The sequence below is a fragment of the Antechinus flavipes genome, chromosome 1 (genome assembly GCF_016432865.1).
Source record: "Antechinus flavipes isolate AdamAnt ecotype Samford, QLD, Australia chromosome 1, AdamAnt_v2, whole genome shotgun sequence".
In the NCBI taxonomy this organism is placed as follows: Eukaryota; Metazoa; Chordata; class Mammalia; order Dasyuromorphia; family Dasyuridae; genus Antechinus; species Antechinus flavipes.
In genome coordinates, this window is record NC_067398.1 from 666930840 (window position 1) to 666954568 (window position 23729).

The 23729-nt window shown below is 36.3% G+C and overlaps 1 protein-coding gene across 1 annotated transcript; it reads left to right on the plus strand.

Annotated features, from left to right (window-relative positions):
- The first annotated feature begins 13992 nt into the window (after positions 1-13992).
- LOC127543474 (olfactory receptor 1361-like) lies at positions 13993-17337 on the plus strand. The gene is given in 4 exon segments (XM_051969586.1): positions 13993-14011; positions 16428-16729; positions 16731-16813; positions 16815-17337. Coding segments are annotated over 4 exon segments (927 nt in total).
- Positions 17338-23729: the final 6392 nt, after the last annotated feature.

A 23729-nucleotide genomic window follows, 5' to 3' on the forward strand; every position in this document is an offset into this window, starting at 1 on the left:
TGAAGAGACCAAGAAAGTGATGAATGGAAGGGACCAGATAGATTAACTGCTTGGGGGAGAGGGTTTGCTTGTATCTCTACAGGTGGAGAAGGAATCAGATGAGTGCTGACGAGTTGTATTCACCTTGTCCAGCAGAGAGAGAGACAGAGCAGATCCTTGAAACAAAGGAGGAGACCTAAGAAACATCAGGTGGTTCTGTCGCTGACTGTGCTCACCACTGAAAGAGCATGGCTGTTATGGTGTTTGACTCATGGATATCAAAAATTGTTGGATTTCAAAACCCTCAGGAATCATTGGAATCCCTGAGACATGAAAAGATTATTGTAGGACTTCAAAACCCTCAGGAATCATTGGACTCTCTAAGACATGATCAAGATTGTTGTAAGATTTGGAAACCCTCAAGAATCGTTGTACTCTCTGAGACATGATAAGATTGTTGTAGGACTTCGAAATCCTCAGGAATCAGTGGATTCTCTGAGACATGATAAGATTGTTGTAGGACTTCAAAACCCTCAGGAATCATTGGACTCTCTGAGACATGATAAGATTGTTGTAGGATTTGGAAACCCTCAAGAATCATTGTACTCTCTGAGACATGATAAGATTGTTGTAGGACTTCGAAACCCTCAGGAATCAGTGGATTCTCTGAGACATGATAAGATTGTTGTAGGACTTCAAAACCCTCAGGAATCATTGGACTCTCTGAGACATGATAAGATTGTTGTAGGATTTGGAAACCCTCAAAAATCATTGTACTCTCTGGGACATGATAAGATTGTTGTAGGACTTCAAAACCCTCAGGAATCAGTGGATTCTCTGAGACATGATAAGATTGTTGTAGGATTTCAAAACCCTCAGGAATCATTGGACTCTCTGAGACATGATAAGATTGTTGTAGGATTTGGAAACCCTCAAGAATCATTGTACTCTCTGGGACATGATAAGATTGTTGTAGGACTTCAAAACCCTCAGGAATCAGTGGATTCTCTGAGACATGATAAGATTGTTGTAGGATTTCAAAACCCTCAGGAATCATTGGACTCTCTGAGACATGATAAGATTGTTGTAGGACTTCGAAACCCTCAGGAATCAGTGGATTCTCTGAGACATGATAAGATTGTTGTAGGATTTCAAAACCTCAGGAATCAGTGGATTCTCTGAGACATGATAAGATTGTTGCAGGACTTCAAAACCCTCAGGAATCATTGGATTCTCTGAGACATGATAAAATTATTGTAGGACTTCAAAACCCTCAGGAATCATTGGACTCAAAATGTTTGTAGCAGCCCTGTTTGTAGTGGCTAGAAACTGGAAAATGAATGGATGCCCATCAACTAGAGAATGGCTAGGTAAATTGTGGTATATGAATGTTATGGAATATTATTGCTCTGTAAGGAATGACCAGCAGGATGAATACAGAGAGGCTTGGAGAGACCTACATGGACTGATGCTAAGTGAGATGAGCAGAACCAGGAGATCATTATACACTTCGACAACGATATTGTATGAGGATGTATTCTGATGGAAGTGGATTTCTACGACAAAGAGACCTAACTGAGTTTCAATGGATAAATGATGGACAGAAACAGCTATACCCAAAGAAGGAACACTGGGAAACGAATGTGAACTATTTGCATTTTTTATTTTCTTCCCAAGTTATTTTTACCTTCTGAATCCAATTCTCCCTGTGCAACAGGAGAACTGTTCGGTTCTGCAAATATGTATTGTATCTAGGATATACTGCAACATATTTAACATATATAGGACTGCTTGCCATCTTGAGGGGGGGGGTAGAGGGAGGGAGGGGAAAAAACGAAACATAAGCGAGTGCAAGGGATAATGTTGTAAAAAATTACCCTGGCATGGATTCTGTCAATGCAAAGTTATTATTAAATAAAATAAAATTTAAAAAAAAAAAAGGAATCATTGGACTCTTTGAGACATGATAAGATTGTTGTAGGATTTGGAAACCCTCAAGAATCATTGTACTCTCTGAGACATGATAAGATTGTTGTAGGACTTCAAAATGCTCAGAAATCATTGGACTCTCTGAGACATGATAAGATTGTTGTAGGATTTGGAAACCCTCAAGAATCATTGTACTCTCTGAGACATGATAAGATTGTTGTAGGACTTCAAAACCCTCAGGAATCAGTGGATTCTCTGAGCCATGATAAGACTATTGTAGGACTTGAAAGTCTTCAGGAATCATTGGATTTTCTGAGAAATGATAAGACTGTTAAGGATTTCAAAATCTGCTGGAATCATTGGATTCCCTACTACATAAAAAGACAGTTGCAGGACTTCAAAAATTTGCAGGGATCATTGGATTCCCTGACACATGAAGCAATGGACAGTAGATTGGTTTTGGACTATCTCTTGGCTGTTGAAAAAGGCATATGTGTGACCATTGTTTACATACCCTCCTTCTAGGACTTCTGGAAATCTTTTACAACACTATGTTGATTCATATTGTTTGTTATATGTACAATTCATGTTTGTTACACCACATTGAGCTTGCACTGACTGTGGGGAGAGTCATCACTAATAGCCTATGCATTATTGCTATGTGCTTGTATAATACCTCCCATGCTGATGGGTTTGTGCATACCTGTTTCTAATAAGACCTTAATAAGATCCACTAGCAATCCCCACTTCCCTTTGGTGCTTTTCATCTCCCTGAGATGTCAGGGAGGGCGTGATCATCTCCTTTTTATTATTTTACCTCCCTTCCTGAGAAGTCAGGGGGCATGATCACCTCCTTTTCGATGTTTTCACCTCCTTTCCTATGTTTTCACCTCCTTTCCTGAGAAGTCAGGGATGACGTGACCACCTGTGTTCTAAAACAAAAGAAAGCGGGAGATGTAAAGGGCTGAAACTCTTGAGTTCATGCACTGAGGTCAGACAACCGAGCACTTAAGGCTAACTACCGATTGGACAATACTCTATTGGCATATGCTTGGAAAATGGCCCGCCCCACTATTCTGTGCTGACTCAATCTGTTGGTGTAAACAGAGAATTGGAGGGGAGAATTAGAGGGTGGAGTAAGACAAACCAGAGTGACTTCTGGCTGGGAGACAAAGAGGAGAGGTGTGGAGATTCCTATGTCCATTCCTCTCACTTTGACCAAGAATAAAGACCAAGGACTTTTGCTTATCCTGACTCTGGCTGATTCTAAAGTATCCAAAGTGCTAACTCTGTCCTCACACAAAACTACTCTGAAAAACTTATGATGAAACTACCCAGAGAAAGAACTGGTTGTGTTGGAATACAGGTTGAAGCATACTCTTTTTTTTACTTTTTTTCTTGAGGGTTTTGGGAAGGAAGAGATCTATATTTTCTTTCACAACATGACTTTTATGAAAATGTTTTTCATAACTTTACAAGTGCCTTAGTAATCTGGAACTCAAAGTTTTAAAAAGAAAGGTAAAAATTGTTTTGCATATAACTAGGGAAAATAAAAATGTTAAATATTTAAATGAACATTTTCAGCCTTGACATCTATCTTCCAAATTATGTAGTTACTGAGTCAGTACCAACTGCCCAGAGGGAGACAGATTGAAGAGTACCCTTGTGAAAAAGACATCTTCTGAAAGGATTGCCCAATAGCTGAAAAACTTAAGAAAGGGGATCTCAAAGAGATCATGTAGTCTAACCTTTTCCTCAGGTGAAATCCTCTCTACAACATACCTGACAATAAGTGCTCTGTCCTTGTTTTTTGTCTGCTTAACATTTTTATCAAGGTTTGGATGAAGTCAGAGATGACACACATCAACTTTGGGAATGATGAGATAATTGAGGGAATAACATATATGCTGATGACAGAATCAAGATTTTAAAAACTCTGAAAAGATGAAATCTAAAAAAATAAAACTTTACTTGAATAAGCTGACATTTTGCCATCTCCAGCATTTAGGAGCTTGTTGCATCCAAAACTAAGTTTGTCACATTGCACAATCATGTAAACAACTCTCCTTGGTGTCCACTATAAGAGCAAGAGAGCAACTTTTTATTGACAGAACATGCACTCACTTCTATTCCAACTTTTCCCTTCCCTCCCTCCACCCTCTCACCTAGATGGTAGGCAGCCTCATACATGTTAAACATGTTATAGTATATCCTAGATATAATAGATGAGTGCAGAATCATACAGTTCTCTTATTGCACAAGAAGAATTGGATTCAGAAGGTAAAAATAACCTGGGAAGAAAAGCAAAAATTCAAGTAATCCACATTCATTTCTCAGTATTCCTTCTCTGGGTGTAGCTGATTCTGTCAATCACTGATCAATTGGAACTGAATTAGATCTTCTCTTTGTTGAAGATATCCACTTCCATCAGAATACATCCTCATACAATATTGTTGTTGAAGTGTATAATGATGTCCTGGTTCTGCTCATTTCACTTAGCATCAGTTCATGTAAGTCTTTCCAGGCTTCTCTGACATCATCCTGTCATTTCTTACAGAACAATAATAATCCATAACATTCATATACCATAATTTACCCAACCATTCTCCAATTGATGGGCATCCATTCATTTTCCATTTTCTAGCCACTACAAAAAAGGACTGCCACAAACATTTTGGCACATACAGGTCCTTTCCCTTCTTTAGTATGAGACATTTCTAAATGCTTTACTCATACTTAGGTTTCTAGTTTTGCAGCTATAGTATCATTTACCTATAAATTAATATATCAAAAATCAGAAAGACCTTAGTTTGATCAGAGTTGTTTGTGGTGTTCAGCTAACTCTTCAATGATCACTACTGCTCTCCTAGGATGTTCATAAATCATCACTTGAATCATGATTTAGAATCTGAAGAGGAATCAAAGTCAAACTTCATTAGTGTACAAAATTTATCTTCTCCCTTTATTTTGAAAAGCACAACAACATTATTTTAGCCAGTCCTGGGACACCTCTCCCCTTCTCTACTATTTCACAAAGATCAATGCCAGTGATTCAACAGTTATATCTCTTAGGAATTTTAGAATCTTGTGTTGTAGTTCATCCAATTCTGATCACTAGGAAATTAACTAAAGGCAGCCAGATGCTCATTTACTATCCCCTCACTTTCCTTGACTTATTTAATAATGTTTTTTCTAACCTACAGAACTAACACTTCGTATAAAGGTCATGCAGTTTGTCAGAAAAAAGAAATTCATATAAGATTTCATTACTCCTTCCTTCTCTCTATCCTTCATTTTCATCATTCTCTAAACCTTGAGCAGACACCCCATCCCCTCTTTTGATTTCTTCTCCAAAAAAGACCTCAAGAAATCCTTTTCATTATTGGTTAACACATCGTACTCAACTCATTGTAAGTACCAGGACTCCTGACAACAAACTTTTAGAACTGAAATATACATCTGTATACATTTTTCCCTTCCCTCCCTCCACCCTCTCACCTAGATGGCAGGCAGCCTCATACATGTTGAACATGTTATAGTATACAGAGAGAAGAGGGAATACCTTTTGTCTTTACATCACAGTCACTTCTGTACTTAGCCCTCCAGATTGAATACATACACATACAGAGAGAAGAGGGGATACCTTTTGTCTTTACATCACAGTTACTTCTGTACTTAGCCCTCCAGATTGAATATGGACTTTGAATAAAGAAAAAAATTAATACATAATTCAAGACTGCTGGTATGTGTTCTGTTCTTAAGGCAATTTTTTTCAAACATAAATCTGACCATGACATCCCCCTGCTCAGTGAACTTCAATAACCAGCAACATATGCAAACTCCTTCTCACCCTTTCTTACCATTTCTTTTTTCAGGATTCCAATTTAAAAACAAAAATATTTGGATCACAGCAGCTGTGATGTACACTATGGTCACCCTCATGCTGAACCCTTTCATCTACAGCCTAAGAAACAACACCATTAAAAGAGCCTTAAGGATGCTCATCACAAGGAAACCAGGATTTACTTTTTGTCTATGAAATATCTTCCTGAACACACAACAACCACAATGCTGTGGAAGATTTGTGTGAGTCTTCTCTACTGTCATATGAAATCAATCTGTTCTCCTCTTGACACTGATATGATGGATAGAGAACTAAATCTGTTATCAGGATTCCTGATTCTAGTGCTTTTTTGTTTAGGAATTGTGGGTATAGAATGAAGCACACTAACTTCACCTTATGGCTCAATTCAGTATCTACATCAGTTTTCTTTCTATTCAATTATAGAATTGAATATACTTGCAATATACTTGCATTATTGTCTTGTAAGAAAATTTTATATAATTGTGAGAACTGAGAGGAATTAGTGTCTCATTATGTAAACCTAGCCCCACATGACTGGGAAACGGGATCACTTTCTTCTGTTGCTCACAGATCCTTACCTAAGGACATAGGTTGTGCTAACCAGAAACCTAGTCAGATCCAAAAATTGATGCTATTTTACATCTCAAGTAGCCTGTGTTATGTGAAAATTAGTCCTATAATGGTCAATGATTCCTTTGTTCTATGTTCCTTTGATGGAATATAGATATTTGGTGGGAATAAGATACCTCTTTTTTTTTATTTCAGGGAAGTACAGATGTTTACTACCCTCCTCCCAAATCAGAAAAGCTCTAATCTTTCCTCCAATAAAAATTAGATTATGTAATTATATTTTCTATTTTGTACCCTGTTTTTTGTTTTGTTTTGGTTGTTTTGGTTTTTTCATGTATAAAACTCTATGTCCTTCAGGTCCAGTGACAAGCCAAGTCAGATCCAGTGTTAGGACTCTAATCCCCTGGACAACAGACTTTTAGAAAAACTCCCTAGGACTATTCTGGTTAATCTTTCACTGAGGGAATTCTTTGCTGAAGACTGCCCCCCAAAGATCAAACCCTCCTATATCTCAATCTTCTTCCAAGCTAAAGTAGGATTTGCTCCCACATTGCTGGGGAAGATTTACCATCCCTGACTGTATCTGCCACTGAAAGAACTTGGCTGTTATCCCTATGTATATGGCAATTGACTAATGAATATTATCATGACCATAAAAATAATTGCTAATGAGACTGATGCAGGACTTCAAAACCTGCAGGAATCATTGCATTCCCTGACGTATGAACTGATGAACAATAGACTGGCTTTGGATTATCTCTTGGCTGCTGAAGGAAGAATATGTGTGGTTTTAATAGTTGTTTTCTATACCTTCCTTCTGGGACTCATGGGAGTCTTTTATAGTATCTTATTTATTCATATTGCTTGTTATAATACTAGTTGCCTGTGTGATTCCTCCTATGCTGATGGATTTAACCACTGATGTAAACCTGTTTCAGTTAAAACAAAAGAACATGGGAGATGTAGAGAGTCACAGATAGTGGGGAATCCTGGGTGAGATATAAGACTCTTTAGTCCAGTGCTATGCTGCTGATGTGTCTGTTTTACTCCCCATCACCCCTAAGGGTTCTCGGCCTTCCTGAAAAGTCAGGAGGCATGACAATTTGTGTTGTAATTAAAGCAGTGTGATACCAAGTGGCAAGAAGACATCTGCACACAATAGCAAGATATTTATGTGGTCTCACATGTGCAGTATCCTATAGTTAGCACACACACAGTGTGTACTAGTTATGTAAATGTTTTATGGTATATAAGGCTGAGAGAATTTTGAATAAACAGACTCCAGTTTGACAATCTATGTGAGTTCTGCCCTTTTACTCCTCAACCATGATCAGGATTCAGGCTGGTATCAAAATCCTCCAGTGAGCAAGTGTAGATGAGTTCCAATGATCTTATGATGAAGAGAGCCATCTCCACCCACCTACAGGACTGTGGGAACTGAGTTGGATGACAACACAGCAGTTTCACTCTTTTTGTTGTTGCTTGCTTGCATTTTACTTTCTTTCTCATTTTTTCCTTTTTGATTTGATTTTTCTTGTGCAGCAAAATAATTATATAAATATGTATGCATATATTGTATTTAACATATATAAATTTTACCCTGTTTAACATATATTGGACTACTTGCCATCTAGGAGAGGGATGCGGGGAAAGGTAGGAAAATTGGAACACAAGATTTTGCAAGAGTAAATGTTGAAAAATTATCCATGCATATGTTTTAAAAATAAAAAGCTTTAATAAAAAAAGAGAGAGCTATCTGTTCTTGTCTCCATGTGAGCTAAACTGAGATAGACCCATATGAACATATATAAAAATAGGGAAAAATAAAATAGCACCCTGTATTACACTCAAGATATAATTTTTCCAATGAATGGATGCCCATCAATTGGAGAATGGCTAGGTAAATTGTGGTATATGAATGTTATGGAATATTATTGCTCTGTAAGGAATGACCAGCAGGATGAATACAGAGAGGCTTGGAGAGACCTACATGGATTGATGCTAAGTGAGATGAGCAGAACCAGGAGATCATTATACACTTCGACAACAATATTATATGAGGATGTATTCTGATGGAAGTGGATTTCTATGACAAAGAGACCTAACTGAGTTTCAATGGATAAATGATGGACAGAAACAGCTACACCCAAAGAAGGAACACTGGGAAATGAATGTGAACTATTTGCATTTTTGATTTTCTTCCCGAGTTATTTTTACCTTCTGAATCCAATTCTCCCTGTGCAGCGGGAGAACTGTTCGGTTCTGCAAATATGTATTGTATCTAGGATATACTGCAACATATTTAACATATATAGGACTGCTTGCCATCTTGGGGGGGGGGGGTGGAGGGAGGGAGGGGAAAAAAAATGAAACATAAGCAAGTGCAAGGGATAATGTTGTAAAAAAATTATCCTGGCATGGATTCTGTCAATACAAAGTTATTATTAAATAAAATAAAATTTTTTAAAAAAAGATATAATTTTTCCAGAGTTCCAGAAACTTCTTTTTAAGTATTTTTTTAAAGTATTTTAAGTATTAGATATTTGCCAAGGTCACAACAGCCGATACAAATTTACAAAAGTCTAATTTTCACTTGAAAGCTTTAATTTTATCACTGACTATCTAGACTATAATAACCATTATAGCTGATATGTATATAGTGTCTACCATGTGCTTGCCTGGCACCATGTAAGTTCCTTACAAACGTTGTTGTTTACTTGTTTCAGTCAAGTCTGACAATTTAGAACCCAATTTTGAATCTTCTTGGCAGAGATACTGGAATGCTTTGCCATTTCCTTCTCTAGATCATATCTTATAGATAATGAACTTAAGGCAAACAGAATTACAGACCAAGTAAGTGTCTAAGGATAGACTTGAGCTCAGTAAGATGAATCTTCCTGGCTTCAAGCCCAGCACTCTATCCACTGGGTCACATAGCTATTCCCTTTGTAAATACTGCTTCATTTGATCTTCACCACAGTCTTGAGAGTTATGTGCTACTATTATCCCCATTTAATAGATGAGGAAACTGAGGCAGATAGGTTAAATGACATGCCCAGGGTCACATAGCCAGGAAGTGATGGGGCCAGATTTGAAATTACGGCCTCCTCACTCCAGGCCCAGTTCCTGATCCACTGTTCTTCCTAGCTTCCATTAAAGGACATGTATACTTCATTCTTTTTAAGAAAATGTCTACCAAATACCCAAGTCTAGGTAACCATACTTGATTTGTCAAGTCATTCTTTCAGGTAACAATAGTATCCAGAGTAAAGGGCCTCATTCTGCTCAAACCTCACTCAATAACAAAAGTGCTTTTTCACAAGATAGCCCTCATATATGTGCATGTGGCAAAAGTACTTCAGGCATACTTCCCATTTTGTCACACAGAATATTTTTAAACATTTATTCAAAGATCAAGACTCAATAAAATTAGTAATTTTTATTGCAAAACCAAAAACACCATTTAAAAAATGACTTCTTTCACTTTTGTACCATTCGTGACTATATCAGCCCACTATGAGAGTGAAACTATGACAACAACAAAAAAAGTCCTTAATCTTTAATATTTCAGCAGTAGTGTGTTTTTACCAAACATTCATGTAATAAACCAACTTTATAATCATTTAATGTGTATGAACACAACAAAAATAAAACAATACAAGCAAAATAACACTATTGAAAATTCAATTGTTTACAAGTTAAAAGCCAAATTCTACAAATGGGCTATGAACAATTGTGTTCATGGTTGTAGTGAAATCTTTAACTTATAGTTCACATGGAAGATAACAAACATTGAAGCAACCCTAAACCAAAAAAAAAAAAAAAAAAAAGATGGGAAGAGAGAATACTTGTAAGGTACTAGGGGACATTGTTTCTCCTAGAAGCTATCCCACCCTTAAAGAATTGGTACATTTGGGCTCAGGAACCACTAGAGCTGTAACATAAGGGAAGAGGCATTCATTGGCAGAAACTATATTATAAGACTAGGCATTCTGCAATGGATTCTAAAGATGAAGATCTAGCCCTCTGGGGAAAAAAAAAAAAAGAATTATTGCCATCCTCTGGAAAATTATCAGAAGTACAAGAATCATGACTCATGGGATCAATAGAGCATAGGCAACTCTGACTGACAACACCTGCTTAGAGTTGCTAAAGGAATGAATCAAAAGAAAATCAATACTGCACAGAAAATTAAAGGAGTTACAAAGGGAAGTACCAAAGAATAGCCACCGAACATTCTTTATGCAGTGATTATGTTCTATCCTCTGAAATGTAATGTTTCTTTCCCAGAAAAGATCTAGAAACACAGAGATATCTCAATATTTCTAACTGAGCAGTTTGGGGGGGAAAAAATTGAAGTTGGGCCAACTTCCCTCAAACAAGCTCCGGTGCTAAGGGGCTGACCTAAAGAATGGACAATTACTTAAATGTTTTTCTCTTACAAGGAGCTCTGGGGATTAGATCCTAGAGTCTAGGGACTTCCTGAAAAAACACCTACAATACTCCTCATATACCCTTCCTCAGAAACAGAGCTGAATCCTATTCTCATACACACAACCTCATTAAAAATCTCAGGACCTCTTTCATTAGCAGGAATCCCCCAAATTGATCTTCCTCCCTTACTGAAACTCTCAATTGTGAAAGGGAGACCAGGTGAGATGAGGTAGGGGAGTCTCTCAGGAACAGAATAAAAGCTGAAGACCAAACAACCAAGTTAAAAGGCACTTTCTACTTAATTTCAAGGAAGAAATCTCACACAAAGTAGGGTTGTAACTGCGTCTCCATTTCACAAATTCTGTTTTTCAAGGAGTTGTTTTCTTTTTCCATTCCATGAAGTCTATTTTGTAAGGAGTTATATACTTTTTTGTAAGGAGTTTTCTTCAAATAATTTCTGTTTCCTTTTCCAAACTTTTCTGCAGTTTCATTTCTTTTCCCATTTTTCTTCTAACACTCTTTTAAGATGCATTTTGAATTTTTCCAAGAGATCCTTATGACATGGTGACCAACTCATGTCACCTTTAGGGCTCCATCTGGGGAAGTTTTGCCTTTAGTGTCCTCAGGATTTGAGGTCTGTTCTTCCCTGTCTCCATAAAAGCTATCTATTGTCAGAGCTCTTTTTGATTTTTAACTCATTTTAAAAAGTTGAGGTATGCTTTAAAGCAAAAAGGGGATTGTCCCAAGCTTCCTTTATAGGTGACAGTACCTTCATGCTGCCCTGGGGCCAGTACTGCTGGCTTCTTCCATTGTTGGGTGGGTGTGGCCAAGTACCTTGTTATTCTGGGCTTAAAAGGCTCACTATTTGCCTTTTGTAGTTGCATTGGATGTCTCACAATTAGTCTATTGATCTACTGGCTTCTGAAGCGGAACAGAGTAGCCAATACTGCTGTATTTTGGCTAAGAGACTCTTAATAGATTCACCCAGAGAATGGAGGTTATTTGACCCTGGGTCCCTGCACTGAATCTGTAGCAGTAGTTTTTAACCTAGGGATCTATGGATAGATTTGAAGGAAGCTGAAAACTTAAATAGAAAAAAAAATCATCTTTATTTTCACTCACCTATATGTTTAGCATTACTTTCAATTAGTTGGTGTATTTAAGTACTTTATTCTGAGAAGGATACATATCCATTCACCTTACTGCTAAAAAAGAAAAAAAATTTCAAGATTCAAAAAATATTAAGAAACTGTTTTTGGAGAAAAAAATCACTTAATCTTTTAGTGTTACTTTCCTCACTAGTAAAAGGGAGATTACCTACAGTGATACAGATGTATTTACCATGGGATTGTTGTGAAGACCAAATTAAAAAAAAAAGATATATCACATCTACTTAACAGAACTTCAGGATATGACATATTTAGCTAATATTTAAATATTATATTGGAATCAGCTATGATGATGACAATGATGATATTAGCAAAGCTTCTCAGAGATGGGAGGGACATTGAAAGTCATAATCCAGCCCTTTTGTAAGGTAGAAGTCTTTCCTCCAATGTTCATAAAATTAATCATCCATTCTACAAAATCTAAGTCCTTAATTATTAACTATTGATATCAGAGTCACTATGGAAGCTCAGAGTAGGGATCCCAAAGAGATTTCTATAGTCTAATCAATCTCTCAGAAGAAATCCTCTTGAAAACATATTTGACAATAACTGCTCTGTCTTTGTTTTTTGTCTGCTTAACATTTTTATCAAGGTTTGAATGAAGTCAGAGATGACATACACCAATTTTAGGGAAGACAAGATACTTCAGAGGATAACATATATGCTGATGGTAGAATCAGGATTTTAAAAACCCTGAAAAAATAAAATCTAACAAGAAGAACTTTACCGAGTCACACTTTGACATCTCCAGCATTTGGAAGCTCATTGTATCCAAAATTAGATTGCCAGAGTGTACAATCACATAACCAACAACTTGCTGCCCTTGCTGTCCACTATGAGAGCAAAAGACATTGGGGTTTACTAATACCAAGGTCACTGAGTTTGCAGCTGTGGCAAAGAGCTTAGTTTGATCAGAGTTGTTTGTGATGTTAGACTGACTCTTAAATGATTACTACTGCTTTCCTAGAATAAACCATCAATTGAATCATGCCTAAGAATTTGGTGAGGTAACTTGAGTTCCAATATTGTAATCTATATATGATAGTTACAATGTTGAAGTGTGTCACTTCACATTGAGATAATGGTGTACAATTTTGAATGGTAGCAGTTTCTACATGGCAGTCAGCTGAACTATTTTGATATACTGCTTAATTTTTTAATTTTATTTTTTAAGTTGCATAATTTATTTTCTGTGAAATAAAAAAAGCATTACAGAATTTGGTAAGGAATCAAAGTTAAGGTCAAAATCCATTAATGTTCAAAATCTGTCTTTTTCCTTTATTTGAGAAGCAGAACATTTTCCTTTAGCCAGTCCCAGGGCACCTTTCCCATTATCCACAATTTCACAAAAATCAATGCCAGTGATTCAACATTCACATCTCCCAGGAATTTTAGAATCTTGTGATATAGTTCATCCAGACTTGATCACTAGGGAATTACCTAAAGACAACCAAATGCTCATTTATTATCCCCTCACTTTTCTTAACTTTTAGCTCCACTTCAACAATGCTTGTTCTATCTATAGAACAAACTCCTTGTCTAAAAATCATGCAATTTGTCAGAAAAAGAAATTCATACAAGATTTCATTAGTCTTTCTTTCTCTCTATCCTTCATTTTCATCATTCCAACTACCCTGAGCAGACAACCCATCCCTTATTTTGATTTCTTCTTCAAAAAGGACCTTGAAAAGTCTTTTGAATTGTTGGTACCACTATAGTATCATTATTGATTTCAGCATTATTGGTACCATTATTGATACCACTATGCTCAACCGATTCTAAGCTCAACATTCCTGACAAAAAAGCTTATGAAACTGAAGTATACATTTGTATTCAATCTTCATTTCTTACCCTTGTTTCCAATTTTTGAGCTGATCCTTTCTTTAAAAATCTGATGTTGATGAGTTTCCAAGAAGCCATTTTTCATTTCTGCAGACAAATACTTTATTTTTATTTCATCAGAACTGTTTGAATCTTAAGAATTTCATTCTTATGCAAATTAAAGTAACTCTTAATTACTACTTCATAAGCCTTAGATTGACTAAAATGACAGGAAAAGATAATAATAAATGTTGGTGTCAATATGGGAGTGCAAATCATTTCCCAATTGATAAATAGTCAAAGACTATGAACAGATAATTTCCAGACTATGAAATTAAAATCATTTCTAGTCATATTAAAAATGTTCTAAATCACTATTGATGAGAGAAATACAAATTAAAACAACTCTGAGGTACCAACTCACACTTCTCAGAATGGCTAAGATGACAGGAAAAGATAATCATAAGTATTGGAGAGGATATGGGAGAACTGGGGCATTAATGCATTTTTGGTGGAGTTGGGAAATGACCTAGCCATTCTGGAGAGCAATTTGGAACTATGCTCAAAGAGCTATAAAATTGTGCATATCCTTTGATTCAGCAATGTTACCCCTAAGTCTATATCCCAAGGAAATCATAAAGGAAGGGAAAGGGCCTATATGCATAAAAATGTTGGTAGCAGCTCTTTTTGTGGTAGCAAAGAATTAGAAAATGAGTAGATGCCCATCAGTAGAGGGATGTCCAAATAAATTATGGTATATGAAAGTAACAAAATATTATTGTTCTAAAAAAAATGATGAACAAGCTGATTTTAGAAAGACCTGGAAAGATTTACATGAACTGATGTTGAGCAAAAAAATGGAACCAGGAATACAATATACACAGTAACTGCAAGATTGTGCAATGATCAGCTATGAAAGATTTGGTTCTTCTTAGTGGTTCAGTAATCCAAGATAATCCAAATAAATTTTGAATAGAAAATGCCATCTGTATCTAGAAAAAGAAAACTCTGAAGAACAAATGTAAATCAGCATATACTATGTTCACATTTTTTCTTGTCTCCTGGTTTTTCACTTTTGTTCTAATTTTTTCTCTCCCAACATGATTCATAAAGAAATGTGTACTTAAAAATTAATGTACAATGAACTGATGCTAAGTGAAATGAGCAGAACCAGGAGATCATTATATACCTCAACAATGATACTGTTTGAGGATGTATTCTGATGGAAGTGGATCTCTTCGATAAAGAGAGCTAATTCAGTTTCAATTGATCAAAGATGGGCAGAAGCAGCTACACCCAAAGAAAGAACACTGGGAAATGAATATAAACTGCTTGCATGTTTGTTTTTCTTCCTGGATTATTTATACCTTCTGAATTCAATTCTCCCTGTGCAACAAGAAAACTGTTCGGTTCTGCACACATATATTGTATCCAGGATATACTATAACCTATTCAACATGTAAAGGATTGCTTGCCATCTGGGGGAGGGGGTGGAGGGAGGGAGGGGAAAAATCGGAACAGAAGTGAATGCAAGGGATAATGTTGTAAAAAATTACCCTGGCATGAGTTCTATAATAAAAAGTTATTTTAAAAAATTAATGTACATATATAGCCAGAGGAAAAAAAGAATTTCATTCTAATAATTGAAGCTTTTCTATCTTGGAACTCTGAGAACATGTACTCTGCTCACTGACCTTTTAAGAGCCCACCAAAGCTTTAACTATCATTTTGTGCCCATGATAAACTTCATAAAATGTGCTTTCAAAACAATTTTTGAAAAAAAGTATAGGTATGTGTATGCATATATATACATTTACATATATGTATATTACATATTTATAATATATGTTGTGTATTTATATATTTAATATATATATAAAGAGAATAATAAAGAGAAAAAAAGGTATCTTTTGTCTTTAGACCACAATCACTCCTGAACTTACCCCTCCAGACTTAATATAGACTTTGGATAAAGAAAAACAATTAATTTCATACACAATTCAAGACTTCCGGTATATGTTCTGTTCTCATCAAGGTGATTTCTGTGAAGTATAAATCTGACCATGGCATCATCCCCCTGCACACTGAACTGCAATGGCCTGCTATTATAGCCAGCAACATATGTAAACTCCTCTCTTTGACATTTAAAGCTCTTCACAGCCTCATCATGTCTTAACATTTCTTTTTTCAGGATTCCAAATTAAAAACAAACAGGTTTGAATCACTTCACAATCCTACTAACAATGTTTTGACATGGCTATTTTCTCATATCCTCTCCAGCACTGCCTTGACTGTTTTTCTGATCTCTGTCACTTTTCAAGGTGTCACATTTAATTTCATTTGTATTTCTACTCCTTTGATTAATTTGGAACATGTTTTGATGAGGTCATTAATGGTTTGTAATTTTTCTAATCACTTTTTATTCATATCTTCTGAGGTATCATTTGGAAAATAGCTTTTGTGTTACATATATTGCTATCATTTTTTTGTTTATTTTAGATCTCAGATTATGAATACTGAGATTTCATAGTTTCCCACTCTCCTATTTTTCTTCTAATTCCATTTTTACTGGTTTTATTCAAGACAAACTTTCAAATCAATTATAATTGGGAAGTTTTAAATTCTTATTTCATTATTTCTGTATTTGCTTCCAAATAGACATAAAATCTCAGAGCTCAGCCTTTTGGGTCTTTCAGACAAGCCAGAGCAGCAGAGGCTCCTGTTCTTCCTGTTCCTCCTTATGTATCTGATCACAGGGCCAGGGAATCTGCTCATCATGCTGGCTCTTAGCTCCAACTCACACCTTCACACCCCCATGTACTTCTTCCTCAGTAAGTTGTCCCTGGTCGACATCTGCTTCACCTCCACCACCATTCCCAAGATGCTGAATAACCACATATCCAAAAACAGAACAATCCCTTATTCTGGGTGCCTGGCACAAGTATTCTTCTTCATTTGGTTCAGGAGGGATTGATATCATCCTCCTCACTGCCATGGCTTATGACGACTATGTGGCTATTTGTACACTCCTACACTATAGCACAATCATGTGCCCTTCCAGTACTGGTGTCTTGGTCTTGGGCCTGTGATAATTCCCTGACACACACCAACTTGCTGACCCGACTCTCCTTCTATTGCCACAGTAAAATTTCTCATTTCTTCTGTGTCCTCAGTCCCCTTTTGAAGGTGGCCTGCTCAGACACTTTCATCAATGACTTGATGGTCTATACAGTGGGAACACCAACAGTATTTCTACCCTTCATTGGAATATTCATCTCCTATGGACATATGTTCATGGCCATAATGAAGATCTCCTCTGTGAGTGGGAAACAGAAAGTTTTCTCTACCTATGAATCCCACTTCACTATGGTCTGTCTCTTCTATGGGACAATCATTGGGGTGTATTTCAGCCCCACATCTACCCACACAGCCTCAAAAGATACATCAGCAACAGTAATGTACACTGTAGTCACCCCCATGCTGAATCCTTTCATCTACAATCTAAGGAACAAGGACATGAAAGGAGCCTTGAGGGTGCTCATCACTAGAAAACCAGGATTCACTCTATGACTGTGAAATACAACAACCACAATGCTATGGAAGAAGTTGGCTGTGAGTCTTCTCAACTGTCACATGAAATCAATCTGTTCTCCTCTTGACCTTGTGGCATGATGGATAGAGGAATAAATCAGTTATCAGGCTTCCTGATTCTAGTGCTTTTTTATTGAGGAATTGTGGGTATTGAATGAAACATAGTGACATCACCTTATGACTCAATTCTGGATCTAGATTAGTTCCCTTTCTATTCAATTGCAGGTCTACTTGCATTTCTATCTTGCGAAAAAATTTTATACAATTGTGGGAACTGTGTGGAAACTGTGTTGCATTATGTAAACGTAGCCCCAAAGACTGGGAAACTGGATCACTTTCTTCTGTTATTCAGAAATCCTTACCTAAAGACATAGGTTATGCTAAGCAGGAACCCAGTCAGATCCAAAAATTGATGCAAGGATTTTTCTCACTATTACACATCTCAAGCAGCCCATGCATCTTATTTGAAAATTGGTCTCACACTGGTCAATACGTTATTGTTTCTATGTTCCTTTGATTAGATGTAAATTTTTGGTGGGAATAAGATACCTCTTTTTCAAATTTCAGGGAAGTACAGCTGTTTACTATCTTCCTCCAAGTTCAGAAAAGCCCTAACCCTTTCATTCAATTAAAATCAGATTATGTGATTATACATCCTATTTTCTGTTTTTTTGTTTTCTTTTAATGCATAAAATGTTATCTCTTTCTATATTCAGGTCCATTGGCAAGCTAAGGAAGACCTGGTCCCAAATTCAATTAACATACATTGCATAAAAAATCAATATGCTCAGAAGTCCAAACTTCATTTCCTCAAACATTCTAGATTCCATCCATCACAACATTTGGCAAATCAAGTCAGATCAAGTTAGGACTCTGACCCCCTGAACAACAAACTTTTAGAAAAACTCCCTAGATTACTCTGGTTAATCTTTCACTGAGGGAATTCTTTGTTGAAGACTCCTCCCCAGGGATCAAACCCTACTTCATCTCAATTTGCTTCCAAGCTAAAGTAGGATTCGATCCCACACTGCTGGGCAAGATTTACCCACACACTGCAAGGAAAATTTGTCCCGACTCTGATGGTTAGGAAAAGATTACTCCATTATAGGGAGCAATGAAGCCCAGTAATAGTAAAATAACAAAGGATTATGATTTTTAAAATGAGTATGATCCATACCTTAAAGGACTTTGGGCTCCATTTCTTTGGGGGGGAAACTGACTTGGGGCAAATGGACCCACAATAAAATACTACTTCAGGGGCAGCCAGGTGGTGCAGTGGATAGAGCACTAGCCCTGAAGTCAGGAGGATCTGAGTTCAAATCTGACCTCGACACTTAACACTTCTTAGCTGTATGACTCTGGTCAAGTCACTTAACCCCAATTGCCTCAGCAAAATCATATATACATACATATACATATACATATACATATATAGATATAGATATAGATATATATATACTGCTCCATATCTCAGTGTGCCCCTCAGTAAGGAGCAAATTGACCCTGTGCTAATCTCTACTATTGTGCCCTGGTACCCCTATGGTGTCACCAAACTTTGGCTACTATATTTTACTCCCAGCTTCTGGACAATTTCTATACTTGTCAAATATAAGAAGTGTCTCTGGATTTGGCCTCCAAAAGGATCACAAAATCTTCCCATGCTTTTTGAAAGATTTCTTTAATCTAAATGCCAAAGAGAGGGAAATGATTTAGACTTATTCACTTCCCCCATGAAGAAGAAGCCCATCTGGCTATTATCAGGCCTAAACAATTCCCAGATTATTCTTTTGTATAGAATGATTGTGAAGATGGAACTTTTTATCAATCTCCATTCTCTATCCCTCAAACCTCTGGGCATCTTTAAACAACCTCTAAGATATCGATTAACATAACATAACATAACGTTCAGACATGTCTGGGTCCTGGAATAGGTCTAGATTCCATTTAGCTCCTCCTTGACACCTCCTATAGAGCTACCAAATTCTTCCCTGGTCCTGTGAAATCCTCAAAACTGAATTTCCCTTGTAAAAGACCTGTTTACTAGAAAGATCTTTGCTAAGTTCTTTACAAGCCTAAGCCCATTTTAAAATGTTCATATCAAATCATTTATCAATTGGGGAATGGCTGGCTTGCTTAAAAAATAAATTTGACTCAGTTCCTTATACGTTTGAGAAATTAAGACTTCCTCAGAGGAAGCTGCTTCAAAATTCTTTTCCCAATTATGATTGTTATTTACATTTCTCTCATTTATTCTATTCTCCCTCTCCTTCTACCCTATGCCTTCTCAGAAAAGTTTTGCTACTGACCACCTCCTATCCCAATATGCCCTCTATTCTATCACCCTCTTTCCTTCCCATATTCATTCTCCCTTCTACTTTTCTTCAAGGTAAGAGAAATTTTTATACCTATATTGAGTGTGAATGTTATTTCCTGTTTGAGCCAATTTTAATGAGAGTAATGTTCACTGACTCTCCTTCTCTTCCCTCTTCCCCTCCATGTAAAAGTTTTTGTTTCTCTTATCAGATAATTTACAGTATTGTACATCCCCTTCCCTTTCTCCTAGTACATTTTATCTTTCAGCCCTTAATTTTATTTTTTAGGTATTATCCCTTCATATTCATAAAGTTAAAAAAAAAGAGTTTGCTTTAATCTATATTCATTGGATGGACTAAAAAGAAGTAACCATCCTTGACCAATGGTCACCAATGTTTTCTGCCTCTCACAGATCACATCACTTCTTGCAACTTCCTGTTCCCTCCTGCAACCCAGGATTCAAGACTGGGAATAGGGATCATGTGACTTAGGTCTAGTCTCAATACTGAGAAATACTTCATTCCATCAATTCCATTCAGATCTGAAAGAATCAGACTTGACTGAAACAACTAAAGAAGCACAACATTGAAAGGAACTTAGCATAGTGTCTGGGAAACACATAGTAGGCACTATGTGCATATTAGTTATTATTGTCATAATATTATTAAAAATGATAAAATTAAAACTTTCAAGTAAAAAATTATGCTCTTGTAAAACTTGCATATGATATTTTGATATTCCTCTTTTTATGAGTCACTGAAGAAGTTTTTTTAACATGGCTCTACTAACTCCATTTCTTCCATGTATTCTGTGGCTATTTTTAATATAAGCGACACAGTATATGTTGTACTACAGCAGAACTTACTGTATATGAAGAAAATCCAACCTCTTACAGATATGTAGTTTTAAAAAATTGGGTGTTTTCAGAGAATTCTCAGATAACTGTAGATATTCTTGTTTGATACACCAAATTCTGGAAATAATTATTTCATAAAAGTTGGTTTTCTCCAAAGATCCTAACGTTTGGGATAAGAATTCATTATTTGATAAAAACTGCTGGGATAACTGGAAATTAGTATGGCAGAAATTAGGCATGGACCCACACTTAACACCATATACCAAGATAAGATCAAAATGGGTCCATGACCTAGACATAAAGAATGAGATTATAAATAAATTAGAGGAACATAGGATAGTTTATCTCTCAGACTTGTGGAGGAGAAATAAATTTGTGACCAAAGATGAACTAGAGACCATTACTGATCACAAAACAGAAAATTTTGATTATATCAAATTAAAAAGCCTTTGTACAAACAGAACGAATGCAAACAAGATTAGAAGGGAAGCAACAAACTGGGAAAACATCTTCATAGTTAAAGGTTCTGATAAAAGCCTCATTTCCAAAATATATAGAGAACTGACTCAAATTTATAAGAAATCAAGCCATTCTCCAATTGATAAATGGTCAAAGGATATGAACAGACAATTTTCAGATGATGAAATTGAAACTATTACCACTCATATGAAAGAGTGTTCCAAATCACTATTGATCAGAGAAATGCAAATTAAGACAACTCTGAGATACCACTACACACCTATCAGATTGGCTAAGATAACAGGAAACAATAATGATGAATGTTGGAGGGGATGTGGGAAAACTGGGATACTGATGCATTGTTGGTGGAGTTGTGAAAGAATCCAACCATTCTGGAGAGCAATCTGGAATTTGCCCAAAAAGCTATCAAACTATGCATACCCTTTGATTCAGCAGTGTTACTTCTGGGCTTATATCCCAAAGAAATATTAAAGAAGGGAAAGGGACCTGTATGTGCCAAAATGTTTGTGGCAGCCCTGTTTGTAGTGGCTAGAAACTGGAAATTGAATGGATGCCCATCAATTGGAGAATGGCTGGGTAAATTGTAGTATGTGAATGTTATGGAATATTATTGTTCTGTAAGAAATGACCAGCAGGATGAATATAGAGAGACTTGGAGAGACTTACATGAACTGATGCTAAGTGAAATGAGCAGAACCAGGAGATCATTACACACTTCGACAACAATATTGTATGAGGATGTATTCTGATGGAAGTGGATTTCTTTGACAAAGAGACCTAACTCAGTTTCAATTGATAAATGATGGACAGAAGCAGCTACATCCAAAGAAAGAACACTGGGAAATGAATGTGAACTATTTGCATTTTTGTTTTTCTTCCCGAGTTATTTATACCTTCTGAATACAATTCTCCCTGTGCAACAAGAGAACTGTTCGGTTCTGCAAACATATATTGTATCTAGAATATACTGCAACATATCTAACATATATAGGACTGCTTGCCATCTAGGGAAGGGGGTGGAGGGAGGGAGGGGAAAAATCGGAACAGAAGCGAGTGCAAGGGATAATGTTGTAAAAAAAATTACCCTGGCATGGATTCTGTCGATATAAAGTTATTATAAAATGAAATAAAATATATAACAAAAAAAAGTTTTCATATGAAATCTGAAAACACATAAATAAACTTTCCATTTTCTGTTACATTATCCACTGATCTCCTTTGCACTTTGAAAGCAGGAGTATGATATGCATTTGGCCACTTAGAAAATATTAGTTTAAAAAATTATGAAAAACTTTCAAATATTGACACATTTCATTAGACATTATCAAAATGTCTCTTTTATAGTATTACCATCAATCTCATCACAAATATCTTTTAAAAATTAGGGAATAATCAAGATTAAAATATCATATTCCATCCAATGAAAAGGCTTGGGTCTTTTTCTATTTAACCAGCTGTTCAAGAGCACATGGCAGGAGTTGGGATGGTTCCTGAGTGTGTCTGGGCCTCTCCCTGCAGGGATTAAATAAAATTTTTCTCTTTGTACCTGAAGATGTCTCTGATTAATTCAAGAAAGGGGGTCTAGCACCCATCCCACACAGATCCCAATTGTAGTCTTCATGGAAAAGACACTGGAATGCTTTGTCATTTACTTCCAGAGATCATATTTTACAGATAAAGAATTAAATCAGGGTTAAGTGACCTACCCAGGGTCACAGAGGTAGTAAATGTCTAAGGTTACATTTCAACTCAGGAAGATGAGTCTTCTTAGCTTCAGGCCCAACATTATTCACCACTGTGAATGTTTTACCATCCCTGTCAGTGTAAACCAACTTGCTATAAGAGTAAAGAAAGGCATTTAAATCTGAGTATTTCAGCACTAGTGGTGTTTTTAAACCAAGCATTCACAGGGTAGATCCACTTTATGTTTATTTGATGTGCTTGATTACAATAGAAAACAGCACAATTAGAAATTGATCTATTTACAAGACAAAAGCAGAATTCATATTTGTGGTGAAAACATTAACTTACAGATCATTAAGCAGACACCAAGCACTGCTGTACCCCAAAACCAAAACAAAACTGGGGGAAAAGAACACTTGTAAAATGCTTGGGGAAATGTTTACTCTAGAACTTACCCCATCCCTGAAGAATTTATGCATTTGAACTCAGGAGACAAAGAACTGGAACAGAAAAGAAGAGGCATTCATTAGCAGGAGCAATATTGGAAGCCCAGACAGACTGCCATGGACTCTAGAGATGGCATTGTAGTCCCCTAGGAAAAGGAACTATTGCTACCATCTAGAAAATTATCAGAAGTATAAGAATCATAACTCATGGGATCAATAGACCACAGGCAACTGATGGACAATATCTGCTTAGAGCTACTAAAGGAATGGACCAACAGAAAATCAATATTGCACAGACAATGAAAGAAGAGTTACAAAGGGAAGTACCAAGATGAAGGGATAACCACTGAACATTCTTTACCCAGTAATTATGTTCTTGCCTCTGAAATCTAATGTATCTTCTCTAGAAAAGATTTATAATCACAGAAAGATCTCAATATTTCTAACACAGTGGTGTTGTGAAAATAAATTGAACTTGAGCCAACTTCTTCCTTCAAATAAGCTCCAGCACTAAGGGGCTGGCCTAGAAAATGGACAATTATTCAACATTTTTCTCTAACAAGGAGCTCTGGGAATTAGAGCTTAGTGTCTAG